The 16,981-nt window shown below is 50.0% G+C and overlaps 7 protein-coding genes across 7 annotated transcripts; 5 read left to right on the forward strand and 2 right to left on the reverse strand.

Moving 5' to 3' along the window:
• Nucleotides 1-58: 58 nt before the first annotated feature.
• On the reverse strand, nucleotides 59-3,908 carry AFUA_2G03850 (uncharacterized protein). The gene is made up of 2 exons (XM_077804068.1): nucleotides 2,828-3,908; nucleotides 59-2,768 (listed from the first exon to the last, which is right to left on the reverse strand). The coding sequence occupies exons 1-2, from the start codon at nucleotides 3,054-3,056 to the stop codon at nucleotides 2,269-2,271; spliced, it is 729 nt and encodes a 242-aa protein (XP_077660232.1). The 5' UTR covers nucleotides 3,057-3,908; the 3' UTR covers nucleotides 59-2,268.
• Nucleotides 3,909-4,168: 260 nt separating this feature from the next.
• zrfB (low-affinity Zn(2+) transporter ZRT2) lies at nucleotides 4,169-6,203 on the forward strand. Its single transcript, XM_744425.2, has one exon. It carries the CDS (start codon nucleotides 5,044-5,046, stop codon nucleotides 6,103-6,105), a length of 1,062 nt encoding a protein of 353 aa, XP_749518.1. The 5' UTR covers nucleotides 4,169-5,043; the 3' UTR covers nucleotides 6,106-6,203.
• Nucleotides 6,204-6,353: 150 nt separating this feature from the next.
• Nucleotides 6,354-6,981, forward strand: fkbp3 (peptidylprolyl isomerase family protein FPR2; the record flags this gene model as incomplete). Its single annotated transcript, XM_744426.2, has 2 exons — nucleotides 6,354-6,732; nucleotides 6,813-6,981. Exons 1-2 carry the CDS (start codon nucleotides 6,497-6,499, stop codon nucleotides 6,979-6,981), a joined length of 405 nt encoding a protein of 134 aa, XP_749519.1. The 5' UTR covers nucleotides 6,354-6,496.
• A 198-nt stretch (nucleotides 6,982-7,179) lies between these two features.
• Nucleotides 7,180-8,409, reverse strand: AFUA_2G03880 (cytochrome b5-like heme/steroid binding domain-containing protein; the record flags this gene model as incomplete). The annotated part of the gene is made up of 1 exon (XM_744427.1): nucleotides 7,180-8,409. The coding sequence occupies one exon, from the start codon at nucleotides 8,407-8,409 to the stop codon at nucleotides 7,180-7,182; it is 1,230 nt and encodes a 409-aa protein (XP_749520.1).
• Nucleotides 8,410-8,846: 437 nt separating this feature from the next.
• Nucleotides 8,847-10,068, forward strand: ptcE (PP2C family serine/threonine-protein phosphatase; the record flags this gene model as incomplete). Its single annotated transcript, XM_744428.1, has 5 exons — nucleotides 8,847-8,912; nucleotides 8,984-9,093; nucleotides 9,150-9,444; nucleotides 9,500-9,602; nucleotides 9,674-10,068. 5 exons carry the CDS (start codon nucleotides 8,847-8,849, stop codon nucleotides 10,066-10,068), a joined length of 969 nt encoding a protein of 322 aa, XP_749521.1.
• A 413-nt stretch (nucleotides 10,069-10,481) lies between these two features.
• Nucleotides 10,482-12,514, forward strand: AFUA_2G03900 (acetamidase/formamidase family protein). The gene is made up of 3 exons (XM_744429.2): nucleotides 10,482-10,542; nucleotides 10,624-10,957; nucleotides 11,118-12,514. The coding sequence occupies exon 3, from the start codon at nucleotides 11,327-11,329 to the stop codon at nucleotides 12,287-12,289; it is 963 nt and encodes a 320-aa protein (XP_749522.1). The 5' UTR covers nucleotides 10,482-10,542; nucleotides 10,624-10,957; nucleotides 11,118-11,326; the 3' UTR covers nucleotides 12,290-12,514.
• A 186-nt stretch (nucleotides 12,515-12,700) lies between these two features.
• AFUA_2G03910 (ATP-dependent helicase) lies at nucleotides 12,701-16,104 on the forward strand (the record flags this gene model as incomplete). The annotated part of the gene is made up of 2 exons (XM_744430.2): nucleotides 12,701-13,069; nucleotides 13,145-16,104. The coding sequence occupies 2 exons, from the start codon at nucleotides 12,701-12,703 to the stop codon at nucleotides 15,779-15,781; spliced, it is 3,006 nt and encodes a 1,001-aa protein (XP_749523.1). The 3' UTR covers nucleotides 15,782-16,104.
• Nucleotides 16,105-16,981: the final 877 nt, after the last annotated feature.

Here is a 16,981-nt window from a genome sequence, read left to right on the forward strand (position 1 = left end):
ATCCTTTAAATCCTTAGACTACTCTGTAACACACCAATATTACTCCATAAAGAGGGATAAGGGAATGGAAAGGTAAATCCGAACACCTCGATCGACTCCTAAGTCCTGTGAACCAGAAAGTTTTGGAACATGGGAAAGGATCAGGGACCGAGCACATGGCAGATTACAAACTTCCATCTCCAAGATTGGACTAACACCTCCACTGTTGGGGGTGTTCATTCCACGCCGTTGGGAGTTAGATAAAAACTTAGCATTTTAGTCCGGTTGTAATAGGCCGGACGAAAGACGCACAGTTTCATACGGATGGTCTTTCTTCAATATCTCTGCTACGTTTACCAACAGCAGCGCTATCAGATAACTACGGCTTTGCGTTTCTATTAGCAATTGCGTGGATAATGCAAATGGACTTGGAATCCTTGCCAGTAGACACTGTGTCTTGCTTTTATGTAGTCTGTCCCCGTCGCACTCAGGGTATCATAATTCCTTTTTGAAACTTGTTGATTCCAAGTACCCAGTAGATACCCAGAGTCGTCATGGGTACCGAGAAAAATTCACCATGATTACTGTTTCACTCCCATCGATTCTCCAAACCCTCAGTGCCGATTCTGTTGTCTCCTTTACCCTGGAATGTTTCCAGAAACCAACGAATCCAAGGTCCACTGCTCGGTAGTGACTCCATATTCAGAGCGATCTGCTAAGTCCGTCGCTTCCATAGTCCCATATCCAGTCCCATATTTCCAATGTGGTTGCGAATGGAGACCAATCAGTACTGTTTGACTGGAGTGACTGCTATGCTAAAACTGCTAAAACCTCGCCAAGTGGGCTCATGAGGCTAGTAGCTTCCTTTGCTGCGATAGTCACGAGACCACTTAAATTCTACATTACATAGTGATCCACACTACACTTCCCGTCGGGATGGGCGGACAGGAAAAATTCTGATGGAGTATTTGGACAGTCTAACAACTACCAAAAGCCGAGACATGATCAGCAATCCGTTCTGACGTCAAACCATGATCATCAGGCGTTGTTCATCCATGTAGCCGCAGTAGTGATCTGCAGCCAGGATAGTATCGACTAATAGACCTCACGCATGAGACGATCGATGTCGGCCAGCCGAAGTTTGAATGATGAAACTTCAAACCCGACAGGTATCTTGTTGACGGGGAATTAGACATGTCCGATGTCCGCTATTACTCCACCATGGACTGGTGAGCGGCGATAACTGGTAGGCCAGAAAAGCCCGGAGACAAGGCTCGGAGATCCAACTGCATGAACCTAGAGCGGAGATAGCCCGACAGATTGTCTTGAGCGATGGCTTCGACCTGTTCGAGGAACAGCTGTGTCGAGAGCCCTAGAGCTCCAATTTCCCCCTTTCTCCATAGTTTGGACATAGATAACTTGGTGAAATTGATGTAGAGATTTAGGAATTAACTTGTAGCATCATGATGTTTGGCCAGATTGTCGTCAGAACATCCGTTCAAGAGGGGGATGCTGATTGAACAAGCAAAATTTAAAGTATATATCGATGCGCCACACATGTACCAGGAGCGAACTGGCGATGGCTGCGGATGACTGCCCAAGTCAGGCCAACAAGCCTTTCCGGTGTTGTGGCTTGACTCAAACGAACGCAACAATAGCAGGAGGTAGTAGTATGTTTCAGGATGGCTGCAAACCTCTCTTTTTGGAGACTCCACTAAGCATTCGTCGTATTGGCATCATGCGTATGGCAATCCCGAATCTGCTGCGCAAGGCATTCATGCTGTGCTACCAACTAAGACACTTGCACATGACAGTCAATGACTCCGAAGCGCAAGCCTGTCAACGGAGGTATGATTGAGTAATTGCTGGTCCGAGACGCATGTTGATTGGTTGACAAGGGATGCAGGAGTGGTTTTCGTCGTGCGACAGCAGGCCAGGCGATACGACTCTTTGCACACTCTAGTCGATACTGCACGACACATGGTTGCGGTTTAAGTGACATCTTGGCTCCTGCCGCAAGTGATCCATGCTATATGCTCGAATACTTCAGTTGCGGGCACTGGTCTCGAGGTAACGGCCCATGTCTCATTGTCGTAAGACACTGTGGTGGCACGACTCATGCAGGTTTCAGTACGTAGTAGATGGCGTTGTTGCTTCCAATCTCCGTATTAGCAGTACAATGAGCTGGAAGAAAGGGGCAACCCCTCGCTACCTTGCATGTCACTCACGGCCACATTTTCACGGGCCATGTCACGTTGCCAGCGAAACCATGGCAATATTGGACAAGCTTCAATCTTCGTCCAAGTCCTCCTGAGCCTGAGTGGAAATCCACTCTTCCATTAGCGCCTGACGTGAAGCATCAGGAGCGGCTGGCCGAGCTCTCGCCTTATTGCCCTTTCGTGTCACCAGCAGACATAGGACCCAACCGTAGATATTGAAGCCTTCGTACTGTGTCCGAAATCCTAGCTTCTTGTCATCGCCATCAGCACTAAGCTCCTCCAGAGGCGAATCGGTTTCTTTCTGGCGCTTTGATGTGCGTTCTCCTCCTGGGCTCTCTACGGCTGTCCCTCGGCGGCGCTTACAATTGGCGTCGCTTGTGCTCGATTGCGGGATAACACGCAGATCGGTGTCAGCTTCATCGTCGCTTTCAACCAAGATCTTGTCACCGCCTCTTTCCGGCCGAATAACAGGAATGTCTGTGTCTCTGGCGCCCTCGAATGTCTTGTGTCGTGTCAAAAGTGAGTGGCGTGTGCGAGATTCGCGAAGGAACAAGGCGACCTCGAACTCATCTGCATCATAGTCAATAAACTGGATATCCACTATTTCCAGAATAGGAAGCCCATAGTACCTTCAGCTATCACATCTTTGACCGGCTTCCCTTTCTTCCTAGCGAATAACCTTTCATTCTCCTCTCGCAACTTTGGTAGCACCAACGGACGAATGGCGGCAAATATCCGGGGGAGTACAGGGTCTCGACTATCAAGAAGCCACCGGGAATCTGATGGATTCTCGAGATAGATTCGACATTCAAGGACAGAGAATTTGCTGATTCGAAGGTAACGCCGAACGGGTGCCATGCTGATGTGGAAAGATTGCCGTCACAGTCAGTTGACCAGCTGCATCTGTTCTTGCAGAAATGTGTCGTTACAAATCAACTTCGAAGAGAAAGGGATGCCGATTCTATCACGATGCTGTATGTATCATACGATAAAGGTGTGTTGTCAATGAAGCGGCTGCCCAAAGAAGGGTCACTCATGTTGTAGAGTTGAATGAACACGTGATTATAATGATTAATGGAATGGGCAGGAAGACTAAGCTTTGTTAATAGTAGCTCCAATCATGTTTCTCATCAGAACATCCACCTCTTCGACCTGGCATTTTGGGAGCTTCATGATTCCACATCTTCTGGATCGATGGATCGTCAGCCCTATTACGTGCCATTATTCTTTGGGCAAGCCATTGTGGCTTCCGTATCAACCATACTGATATTGGCTGATTAAAAGTCCAGACATTCGAATCCATACGAGTACCTTATGCTCTTTGTGCAGCCTGTACCTAGTCTAAGCCTTTTTTTCTCTGTATTTAACTGATGGTTCGACAGACGCTGATTGGCAAAAAGGATGTCCAGAGTACTAGGAAGTCCATGCAGGCGTGTAATATACCACCACCGCAGTCACGATGATAAACAAATTCGGCTTTATACTCTCCAGGCGATCCCTTTTCAGTCATGATCCGCATAATCATCTCTCTCCTGGCTTCTCTGAGCAAAAAAAAACCTGCAAGGGGAACTATGTGAACCTATGAATGATGGCGGATATCGATCCCACATCTTTCTGTAATCGCACACCGCCTCCATATCTATATTGTACGCCTGTCACATCTCTTTCCAGCAACCTTCACTCAAATAGGGTCATAACCACTCCTCTGATCATTCTTCTCTTAGGTAATATACTAAGTAATATAGATATACAGAGTACTCTGCAGGTAGTCTCGATACCTTTATCATATTTGATTTCCAATGTCATCTGGCGAGGACCTCGAAGTGCCTATGCATATCCCATGTGGAACGTCATTGGGCCAAGCTGGACTCCGTGCGGCTATAAGGCCATCACGTGATACAGGGCAGGGCCTGAGGCTGCCAATCAGAAGCAGTGGAAATGAGGGGTGGCGTACTCCCAAGGTCCTCACGGGCGGGCCGAAAAGTCTTCGTCGTTGACCTCTGTTCACTGGTTCAGCTCCCTGGTTCCCTAAAATGTTTGCGGAACCGCTTTCTCCCAAGGTCCCCATCAAAAGACCATTCCCACTAATGAGACAGATGATTCAGAGTGATGTGGGAGAAATACGGAGTACTGTCACCATGGTCCTCTTTCCAACCATCAATCCTCACGTCTGTACTCTATACACTTCCTCGACGAACCTATCCCCGTCTCACAGGGATCCTATCTTGTTTTCGTGGTAAAACCTTGGTATTTGGGAATGAGAGTCCGTCGTCAGATATCTCGTCGGACATAACGAACGACTCATTGGGGATCGCAGAATACCTGCTTGCCTGCTGGGTTTCTTGCCTTGCCACCAAGGTCCTTAATTGCGGATTCAAAATCCCTGCTACTGCGTTAACTGCGAGCGATCACACGACGGTCAAGCCTCTGACCTCGTTCTTATCACAGGCTTAGAAGTCTTAGTACTCAGCCTAAGTGAATCCTGTAGGGACCTTGAGGATCGTGATTTGTATTTTCCCACAGCTTGATCCAAGGGAGTGCAATTATAAGAGTCGCGGCCAAGCCTTCAAGGAAGGACAAGATTGCTTGTTCTCTACTCATCCAAGCTTGTTTCCACGTGTTTCTTGCTTCGTGGAATCCTTTGTCCGACTTCAGCCTTGATTTGATTGGGCTTGAACCTGTGTCGATCCCTTGAGTGATCTGATCTGTGCATCTTTCTCTCCATCCCACTCATTCATAGCTTGGAAGTGGTCCGTGCTGTCTGAAGTCGCGGGTCGGGCTGCGATACTTGTCCATACTCCCGTGGCTCTGTCGATTCGCCTTCTAGGTCGTACGGAAAATTACCATGCAAAGCCTTCACACTCTTCTGGTGCGCGACCCGGAGACGGGCGCCACACCTTCTTGTGATACCGGGAACGAGTATGACGGGCGCATGGGCTTGCGTATATCGTCCATATTCGTGATTATGGTCGGCTCGATGTTGGGTGCTGTGTTTCCGGTCTTTGCACGGAGCTTTAGCACCTCTAAGTTTCTCAGACGGGCCTTTTTCGTTGCAAAGTACTTTGGCTCCGGTGTCATTATTGCTACTGCCTTCATCCATCTTTTGGGACCGGCAGAAGAAGCATTGACTAATGAGTGTCTCACTGGTCCCATTACTGAATACTCATGGGTCGAAGGTATCATCCTCATGACCATTGTTGTGCTGTTCTTCGTTGAGTTGATGGTGATGCGGTACGCACGCTTCGGTCATGGCCACTTGGATGATTTGGGACACGATGATCATACGCATCCATCTCTTGATGCCCCCCCAGCAACCGTGGAGTCCAAAAGCCACATGCCTGGAGAGGACCATCTCGGACACTCCCGCGAGCATCGCGACACTGAGTCAGGTAGAAAGGCTTCCTTAATCGAGGAGTATTCCGCTCAGTTGACATCGGTTTTCATCCTGGAGTTCGGTATCATCTTCCATTCGATCTTCATTGGCCTGACCTTGGCGGTATCCGGAGAAGAATTTATCACGCTCTACATTGTCTTGGTCTTCCACCAAACTTTCGAAGGTCTGGGTCTGGGTTCCCGCCTGGCAACGATCCCTTGGCCCAACTCGAAACGCTTCACTCCCTACCTACTGGGATTTGCATACGGCCTCTCTACGCCTCTTGCCATTGCCATCGGACTGGGGGTCCGTAACAGCTACCCTCCCGAAGGTTACACCACTCTTGTTGTCAACGGAGTTTTCGACTCCATTTCCGCCGGCATTCTCATCTACACTGCTCTTGTGGAGCTCATGGCGCACGAGTTCATGTTCAGTCCATCGATGCGCAAGGCACCAATCCGAACCGTCCTTGCTGCATTTGGTCTGTTGTGTTTGGGTGCGTTGCTGATGGCGTTACTTGGAAAATGGGCCTAATCTCGCTCTGGCTACATGACTGTCAAAAACATTAGCTCCGTGTATATGTATATAGATCATATCCAGATAATCTGATTTGCTTCAGTTCACCTACTTGGCCGTGTTCTCGAAACAAAGTAGCATTTTCATTTATGGTCAGCATGTCAGACTGTAGAAGAAGCAACAAAACCCACAATCATCAAACATGCTGGATGGTGATAATGTTTGGTTCACGGACTCCGCATAGTAAGCAAACTCCGGCAGATCGCCATCTAACCACGTTACCTAGACCGGAGCACATCGCTCCCAACAACAGCTGAGCAAACCACAGCAACGCTCCAATTCATCTACAACCCGGTATCTTCTTCAGTGAATTCCAATTCCTTCATTCGCATCATCTATAAGATTCAAAATGCGCATTCTACTTCTCTCCGCCCTTTTCCTCTCCCTCACCACCCTCGTCCTCTCCGCCGATCTCGGCATCGAGAAGACTCATGTCGTCGAATGCAACCGTAAAACCACAAAGGGCGATACAGTCCACATGCACTACCGGGGCACCCTCGCGGCGGATGGTTCCGAGTTCGACTCGAGCTATGGTCGCAACCAGCCGTTGAAGTTCAAGCTTGGTGCGGGGCGGGTCATTAAGGGGTGAGTCTTGTTGCGTCTCGTTTCTAGGAACTTTGTTTCAGGGAATAGTGGCTGACGTATGGGTTTATTCTGTTCTCTAGGTGGGATGAAGGGCTTTTGGATATGTGTGTGGGAGAGAAGCGGACACTGACGATCCCGCCTGAGTATGGGTATGGCGAGCGCGGGATTGGGCCCATCCCTGGCGGCGCGACGTTGATTTTTGAGACGGAGTTGGTGCAGATTGAAGGGGTTAATAATGATGAGCTGTAGGTCTTTGGATGGAAGGCCATATAAAGAGATGACAGTGTTTCCCCAGGCCTGCGGGAATGCTGCAGGTTGTCATACAGGTTGATGGTGCCCATGTGGACTTCTCTATGGGTATCTATTTGGTCGAGCAAATAAAACATGATGTACATCCAGGCCCCAACCCTATACATGTACCTTACTCCGCCAAATTCAATTATAAAATCAGTCCATCGTATCGAGACTGCTCTCGTTGGCTTTCGCTTCGTTTTCCGATACGAGAATGCCTACTAGACACTCCCCCAGGATCGCATCCCAGTTCACCCATGGGTGAATCTCCATGAACAGTTTCCCTGAGTCTTTGCCTGCACCCCGAAGGAGCTCTCCCTTGCCCCCGGGATGGAAAGGGAGGTACGGAGTGATATTGTAGACCTTGCCCTGGTAGGAAGTCCACGCATCGCTGCCCTTGCGTCCATTTCGCGCCTTCAGCATTGACGGTGACACTCTGATGAGGGTCGGGGGTAGGTTTGCACCCCGCAGATTATTCTTCGGCTTCGCTGTGAGCGCGGCCCAGTCGAGCGGCGAGTAACCTGGTTCCAAAATCGCCTTCCTCGCTGTAGTCGACGGTTTCAGCGTGACTTGTGTAGGCGCAAGCGAGTTGTTGCTTGCGGCGCGGCTGCTAGGTGGCACACGCAGAGAGGCAGCAGCAGATGGTGGCGGACGAAGTGCGCTGCCCCCACTGAGATGTGGCAGGGACCGTCCGGGACTTAGTGATGAGGTTTGCTGAGGCTGCTGGTTCTGTAGCGTCGACGGTCGTAGACGTGGAGGGGGAGGGGGAGGCATCAAGGAGGAGGTGCTGGATTCGGTCTGGCGCGGAGGCGCCGCGGGAGTCGTTTTCATTTCGCTTGAAGTGACAGATCCAAGATCCAGTGGTGATTTGGCAGACCAGTTGCGTGGTTGCTGCTCATTGTTTCGCTTACTCGAACCCGCTGCCTCGTCAGCCTGGTCGCTGGCAAGATGGAGTGTCGGGACATCGAGAGCCGGTGCCTTCGTCGCTGATGCTTTTGGTGTCGTCTGGGGATCCTCCGCAGCTTCATTCTCGTTCTCCGGTGTCGTCAATTCATTCCTCCGTAAATCATTATTTTCCGAAGGAAGGTTGGTTGTCTCGGCCTCATCGGAGGTTGATCCCGGTGGCTGAGGCGACGGGGCAGAAGGGAGCTCTTGAGTCCATGATGCAGGAGGGTATCGATAGAACAAATAGCATGCAGTCACAAGGAGCGTCACTACTCCGACCCAGCCCATACCGGAGCACGGAGGTCTAGAACAGTCTGCAGAAATCGATGAGGGAAGGTGCCTGAGCAGCGGAGTGGGAAAAAAAGGCAAAAAATGACAAACAAAGTAGTGGATTGTGCTTACAACCCCGTGTGGAATCATGGTATGGATAGACATAACCATACAGTATTCCGTACCCACCTCTACTTATTTTGAAAAGATATTCTATTCACCTTACCTGTTCCCCTAAAGACGGTCTTCATAGCTGGTTACTAATTATTACCCGATTTTCTGTCTCATCATGCTTATCCATAGAGGGCAATCTCCAATTTGTCATGGGAAGTCCATGACTGTACCAGAACCTTTCGAGCAGGCTATTGTGCTACGGTCAATCCATGGATGAGGACCTACGGTGGCCATGCATGGATGAGCACGATATGACGGCTAAGCAAACAGCTGTGTTTGATCTCAAGGCGTCATGGTGTCGAGGCGCCACCACTTGGCTGGCCAATATTCGAACCATTGGCAGCGTCGACTCCGTACATGATAACCACGAGCATCTTTCCGAGGTGATATGTTGAGAGGTTATTACCTATTCTAAAACTAACCTCAGATACCAAATGTTTCGCAATACCATCTTGTCTACCTCAGATGCGCTTCTGTTGTTTGATGCAGGAGCAGGCCAAGTGAGAAGCCCCTTCTACTCTCTAAATCAATCAGCAACACAGCTGTTATTCATCGACTAATCCGACTTCAGGTCCAAGGGGCTCGACCTTTTCAGGAGGATCGTTGCACATTCGTCTTGCCCGATCAGTTTCCTTCCCAGACAAACGATAAGCTCACCTATTTCGCGGTCTACGACGGGCAGTAAGAGCTTTGTCGAGTTAGTTACTGAGAGGATGTATGCTGACCTTAAGAATTAGTGGCTCCGAGCTAGTCTCGGATCATGCTAGCCGGAACCTGCACTTGTTACTCGCCAAGCGTCCCGAGTTCGACCAAGGCGACTATGAAGCAGCTATAAGAGGGGCATTGATCGATGAAGATGCTGTTTTGCTGGAGACCTTCAACAATGTAACCACAGAACCTGCCGTTTCCGGTTCCACTGTCGCGCTGTGCTTCGTCAATCTCACCAAGGGCGATCTCGTTGTAGCCAATCTCGGAGACTCACACGTCCTCCTGGCCGAGCGCGATAACCGAACCGACCACCCATCCCACATCGTAAGTGAGGAGGGTTTGCTGATTCCCAAGGGATTTTGGCTGATTGATGCCTTAGCGACGGCTTTCAAAATCCCACAAACCGGATACACCCGATGAGAAGTCTCGAATCGAAGACGCTGGCGGCGCTGTCAACACGAGAAGAGGGACTGCTCGTCTAGGTGCGTATCGTAATGCTGAAAGCTCAAGTCTACATCAAATTCCTGACATTTGCCATCTCGACTCCTCCTAGGCAGCCTGAACATGTCACGAGCGCTGGGGGATCTTCAGTATAAGAACCCAATCAACAATGCCGGTGACGAATATTCATCCTCAAAGACCCGACGGGCGTCTGCTAGTACTTCAGCACCAGAGACCCGAGGTAACTTTCTGTCTGTGGAACCTCACATGACCCGGATGACGCTTTCGCCAGATCGACGTTATCTCGTGGTGGTCACATCCGACGGCGTTAGTGATAACATTGACGATGCAACATTGATCCATCATGTAATGAGGTTATCCATGCGGGGGATGAGAGCTGGCGACATAGCTCAGGAAATTGCGACTACTGCTGCTGCTCAAAAGGCAAAGGGGGGAAGCGATAACGCGTCCTGTATTGTGGCTCTATTGGACGGTCAAAACACCTAGAGCGAAGGCAGAGCAGGCCTCTAAAAACGATCAGAAGAACGCAGTAACATGACCCTGTAATACCTGTCATGGAAGTGCAGGTATGCAATTATTGAGATGATACATACACCACAGGTGGTCAATTCTGGATATCTTGGACACGGGCTGGAGGGATATGGAAAAATGGATTGCAATTCCATGGGCGGCTAAAATGCACATAGAGCAGCTGGATTAAATTGATAGACACAGGAATCCTGAGTCCCTCATTCAAATTGAAAGATCGAACTGACATAGCGGTCATATGCGAGTAGTCACAATCCTGTGGCGTCGATCTATAGAGCAGTTTCGGAGTATTAACCACATATTCCGTAGCGCCAATAATCCCGACTACCGTTAGGGAAAGATGCCGAAGACTCTCTATCCCTGAAAGAGAAGGTGCCTTTCTCCGGTCAACATGCATCAACACGAGTTGATTATAATAATAACCACGCTAAAGTACACCTGGTGTGACTCCATCACACCCACTTCCAGTCCTCAGTATGCAGAATAACTTTGGTCATGGCTAACCAGGTAGAGAACCCCTGCTCGATCAAGAATCCATCAAAAACAGCGAGCCGACCTGAAATTTGATATCTTTGTTCATCCATGCGCCAACTCCCAATTTGCAGTGGAAGAATAGTAAATACTTCGATGATCTGGCATGGACGGGTTCCGAATACAACGCCAAATACAACGAAATGTTCACCCCCTGATTGGACCCCTTCCTGCGGCAGCTCCCCGACCTCTGTTCGCCATGAGGTCCACTGATCCAAGGGTTGTGTGGACGAAGAGCTGCATCACCTTCCTTTCTGGTATAGATTCCGGCTCGCTTTAGTTAAGCCCTGTCATGTCATTATCATTGCTCCCTGCTGTGAGATACCACCTGCCTATCCCAGTCTCCTGATGTCTCATCCTTTTCTCAAATTAGGACCCAAGAAAGACTCGTGGAATTTGCCGCTGCCACCATTGACACTCTGACGCTCCCTCTGAGTGGGGACTCCGATTGGCTAATGATATCGGATTCATCATAGATCTGCCAGTCTTCGAGGAAGGCTAAAAGCGAAATGATTCCACTTGATGATTCAGTTGCTTTCATTCTAGGAAGTCCCTCTGACTTGGCGTCCTCCCCTCTTTTCCGTCCTTTTGCTGGAGCGAGAACCCGTACTGTTAAAGTTCAATCGCTCCTCTTTGGCGTCGCGAGCACCCCTGCGATCAAGCTCTTACCATCCAGGACAACCCCATGAATTCCCCACCTGCATGTCAGATGTGCCATATTGGGCGCGACAGTGGACATGCACGATGGTCGAGAAAGATCCCACCTGCATTAGTTATTTCCTCAGGGGAGGTCGTCACATTTGATACGATTGACAGCAGCAATGGGCGAATTGAGAGGACCTCCGACGCTTCAGCAATAAGCTCTTTGGATATAGCTGCAACAAATCCAGTATTTGGTCCAGTTTATATCCAAAATGCGCAACCGGGCGATACTCTGAAAGTTGAAGTCATCGCTTTGGAGACGGCGGACTGGGGGTGGACAGCTACTATCCCTGGATTTGGACTCTTAGCAGACGAATTTTCGGATCCTTCACTTCATATCTGGCAGATCAACAAGGAACGAGGATACGCTGTTTTCAAGGATAATATACGGATCCCTTTGCGCCCATTCCTGGGTTGTATCGGCCTGGCTCCTGCAACAGACGAGGACTTGTCTACGGTTCCTCCGACAAACGCCGGAGGTAACCTGGATTGCCGTGACTTGACCGTCGGGGCCACCCTCTACCTGCCCGTGCAAACGGACGGGGCTCTATTTAGCTGTGGGGATGGCCACGCTGCTCAGGGCCACGGAGAAGTATGCGGGACCGCAATCGAGACCTCAATCAAGGCTACGCTTCGATTCGAACTATGCAAGGACATGCCGTGGGTGACGAGTCCACAATATGAGACCCCGCCCAGCCTGCTGACAACTAGAATGCCGGTATTTGGCGAATACGCAACAACCGGTGTCGGCCAAACGCTTCACGAGGCCTCCAAAACAGCGGTCCGGAACATCATTCAGTGGATGGTGGCCACCAAGGGCTTGACTCATTGTGAGGCATACATGATAGCCAGTGTAGCAGGCGATCTACAGATCATCGAGGCGGTAAATATGCCTAACTATGTGGTGGCAATGACAATTCCGTTGGAGATATTTGGCCCAAGTTAGTGAGCCTTCAGCCATATTTATGCCATCCAGCTGCACGTGCCCGGTGATTGACCCAAGTATGTTTCGAGAATTCCGAAATTACAGAGGTTTATCATTAGGAGTTTTCTAGTCTTATGAACCTAGGGCATCTTTCTTGCTTTGGTTCATGCGCCCTTAGCTATGTCCTTCCAAAGTTATGATACCCACTTTGTTCGCGAAGAAATACTTCAAAAATATGTTCTCAGGGGTATTATTAAGATGTCATCAACTATTTCGTTGTATATCGCAATGTCACTCGTAGAACCAACAGACTCCTGTGTTTGCCATTTTGCACATAATAGGTCACATGATTTCGTGTCGCAGCGTGTCGACGCCTGTCGGGGATGAAGTGCATGTAACACTAAACAACGGCAATATATCTTTCTGGACCACATGGATTCCACATTGGAAGGTCTGAACAGCGCTCAAAAAGCCGCAGTAACTTCTCCTGCTTCCGTCTTGCAAGTCCTCGCTCCTCCTGGCTCAGGAAAGACGAAGACATTGACCGCACGCGTCGCGTATCTCCTATCTCATTATGGATACCAACCGCAGGATGTCATCTGCTGCACGTTCACCATCAAAGCGAGTCGTGAGATGCGAGAACGGCTTGCGAGTCTGGTAGGCAATGAAGTACAATCTAGACTGATTCTTGGAACTTTCCACTCAATATGCCGTCGATACCTGGTGAGCTATGGTTATCTGATCGGGCTGCGGAAAGGTTTCGGCATCGCAGACTCCAGCGATAGCTTGGCAATTATCAAAGTAGGGAGCACCTGTTGGCATCACGGTTTTCTATACACTCTAGTCATCTGTTACTAAAAAAGATGATATCTGCAGAGGATAGTGAAACGTTTACGGTGCAGCATCCAGCCAAACACTGCCCGAGCGCGCATATCTCACCAGAAAGCTCACGGGGTCAGCCCGGATGAGGCCGCGGTGAAATATTCCACGGGTTCGAAGTCGGCAGAGCATCACGAATTTGTTCAGATTTATCGAGAATACGAGAGCTACCTGGCGACGTCCAATTTGCTCGACTACGATGACCTTCTTCTCCGATGTGCCGACTTGCTGAGAAGACACCCACAGTGCGTCTCGAACGTGCAGGCAGTCCTGGTCGATGAATTTCAAGACACCAACCATATTCAGTACGAGTTGATGAATTTATTTGCAGTGAGAAATCGCCGGATCACTGTGGTTGGAGATCCGGACCAAAGCATTTATGGATTTAGGTCAGCGGAGATCAAGAACCTTGGGCGAATGCAACAGCATTACAAGGACACATCAGTGATACTATTAGAAGACAACTATCGGTCATCTGGCTCTATTTTAAGATCGGCGCAGGACGTCATTGAGCAGGACTCATCTCGGCCATCCAGGAAGCTGCAGCCGACTCACTGCCCGGGAACAATGCCTGTGTTGCGCAAGCTTCCGACTGCGGAAGCCGAGGCGCAATGGATCGTGCTTGAGATTAAGCGGTCCATGGCTATGACAGGAAAATTGCTCAACTACTCGGATTTCGCGATCCTGCTCAGATCGGCTGCTCTTTCGCGACATATCGAATCTGAGATGGGCAAGCAAGGCGTACCGTACAGGATGGTGGGTGGTCTACGCTTCTTCGATAGAGTCGAGATCAAGGTATTGTTGGACTATCTGAGAGTCATAAGCAATCCTGGAAACAGTGACGCGCTCCTGCGGATCATTAACGTACCGTCACGAAAGATCGGCGAGGAGTCCGTGAAGACGTTGATGAATGGTGCAGACACAGCGAAGATCCCTTTGTGGAATTTCATTAAAGATGTAGCGCAGGGTCGCAGGTCGACTGACAAAAGCCTGTCCAAACTTACTGACCAAGGCCTTTGCACTCTCGTTGGGATCATTGAATCATCCAGGCAGAAACTCCTCGAATGTACAGACGGCTCTGCACCTCGCAAGCTTCTTGAGTTTGTGATCAAGAAACTCAATTTTCGAGAATATCTTACAACAACTTACTGTCAGAATGAGGAAAATCGATGGGCGAACGTCGAAGAGCTCCTGGCCCAGGCAGGTGATGTGGCTGCCCCTGCGGCTGAAAAGGGTCAGGATGATAGTCTGCCTGAAATTCAGGGGCTTGCCCAACAGCAGGCCCATCAGGGTGAAGAAGCATTGTCGCAATTTCTGGCAAATGTGGCGTTGTCGACCGAAGTCCTCTCTGAAGACGGGGATCAACCCCAAGAGAAAGTGACCATTTCCACCATTCATGCTGCAAAGGGCCTGGAATGGCCCGTGGTGTTTGTACCGGCTGTGTACAATGGCATTATCCCCCACTCGCGCGCAGAGGACTCGGACGAAGAGAGACGGTTGCTCTATGTTGCCATGACAAGAGCGCAGGCGCTGCTATACCTGAGTTATCCGCTGAGGCAATCTCGCAACGAGGAAGCGGCGACAACTGTGACGAGTTTCCTTCCGCTCAAGATCATTGAAAATCGCTTTCGACCACTTGGGCCAAGCCTGCAGGAGAAGGTCGTCTATGGAATTGCTGACATCCTGCGGCGACCTCGGCCCTCATTCGAGAGCATGCTTGCGGCGTACGACTCAGTCCCTTCGTTGCGAGATGATCAATGGACGGCCGATGGCAAAGAAGCCCCCGACGCCGTGATTAAGTGGGATGGTTCGAGGGCTTGGGGCGAGGAGCCCGACCCCAAGAGGCGGCGCTACAATCCAAATCCGTCGTCTTCTTCGACGACTACCTATCTGTCATCCTCTACATACACCGTTAACAATCCGCAATTATCCATGTCCACAAACGCGTCGCTCGGCTTTTCAACGGCGCGAGAGTACATCAGTACCACGTCTGCTTCGCAAGCCGCGCAGTCCTCAGTCCCCGAAGTTGATTGCAGGTCCAACCGCAACAGCATAGGGCCGGCCGGTCGCAATGTGGCTGGACATTCTCAAGAGAACATATCGCGATTCTTCGGCAAGTCTCCAACGCAAGCCAAGGATCCATGTCTACCAGCGGCGATGGCATCTTCACAGCCTCAGATCGGTGCCAGATGCCTACCCGGGCAAGCGAACCACTTCCCTTCGCCACATTCCGCCTTCAAAAGCGTAATTTCCTCTCAGTTCTCAAGCCATCGTCCACAGACGCAACGCATTCAACCACCTCGACCAGTTCTTGAGCCATCGGGTAGCAGCGAGTATAATTGGTTGGCCGCATCCTCGAGGCCCACGGAGAAACGGATCCTGCAAAATGGCGGGGAGAATCAGAGACCACCGAATATGAAGGAGACTCCCATTTCTGAACGCGGTACTGGAGAGAATAAGAAGTCTTCGGGCGCGGTAGGCGGCGTGCGGCCCGTGGCCACGTTTCATACTACTACGATGACGATGGTGCAACAAGCGGGTCCAACGGGGCGAAGGACGCTGGGGATTCGAAGAACAATGAATGATGGTTGGGCCGACCGATGGAAAAAGGCAGGTAATGGGCAATCGCGATGACCTTATGGACTCCTGTGGGATACACAGGTTGGACGTTAGGCGCTGAGGAGTGATTGGGCACGCTGACGGAACGGGTTGGCACCTAGCAAGCAACTCACTCTTGTATTGGAACATCTACTAAAATAGGCGGTGATGTAGTAACTATCTCTTATGATGAGACGAGCCATCAGGCATGGCCACTCTTTCCACGGCTGGCTAGAGTATACGTTGGGTCCAAATGCCCAATCAACCCATGCCCACTACACTTCTTTTCTAATATCCTCCCAACCCAATCTGAAACAATTCACATATCATACCGAAGAATCAGAGACAAAATTATGGTTCCTCAGTGAGGGTCCTGACTTTTGAAGCCATTTGAGAAATACGAAAGGTAGGTATTTGCTACTGATCAACTCGTCGCGGCGATGACGTTAGCCTCCAGCGCAAGATCAACAGCATTGGCTGGTACAAAAAGAGCGCGAGAATAATGCCCTCATAACATCTAGAAGCATTCTGAGTTGTTTATCCTCCTTACGGACAGCCAACTCAACACCAGATTATCCACTCTCCTAAAGAGGAGGCCCGGCGTGGAGTCTTACCTGCTTCTGGTCTACTCACTCTGAACACCTATGGCAGTACCTTAGACAGGAACCTAGACGGTCTTTCTAACACATAGTCATAGCTAGGAAGTGTCGGTCAAGAAAGTACTACATAGCTTGATCATACAGAGTACGGAGTAGTCTCAGGAACTCCCGCGCACCCCACAATGAACCTGGCTGTCTAATTCCAGGAGAAATGGACTCAGACCAACACTAGCCTACAGGTTGTACAGCTACTCTTACGGACTAGTGACATGCATATGAGTATCAACTCAGGTACGCCGAGTGTACCTCACGTCAAGGAGAATGAGAACGCCAACTTCTCACCGCAACTCTGCTACTTGTTTCTTCTATGGAGTACGTGGGGAGTGACCAGAGCTCAGTTGGCAATTGGTGGGTCAAAGGAGAGTCTAGAGAGGTTGGACTTGTACAGTTGTACTCTGTGCCCCCTAGAGCTGTCGTCTCTTCGGACAGTATGGAGTGCTGGCGAGCAAGTAGAGGGTCATACTGCATCTGCACTGACCATCATGATGTCGTACTTCGTGCATTTAACTCCACAGACCAACCGATGGTGTTGTGATCTTCCGTCGTACCCCGTACCTTGCTCCATCTGGACAAAACA

Source organism: Aspergillus fumigatus, chromosome 2 (genome assembly GCF_000002655.1).
Source record: "Aspergillus fumigatus Af293 chromosome 2, whole genome shotgun sequence".
In the NCBI taxonomy this organism is placed as follows: Eukaryota; Fungi; Ascomycota; class Eurotiomycetes; order Eurotiales; family Aspergillaceae; genus Aspergillus; species Aspergillus fumigatus.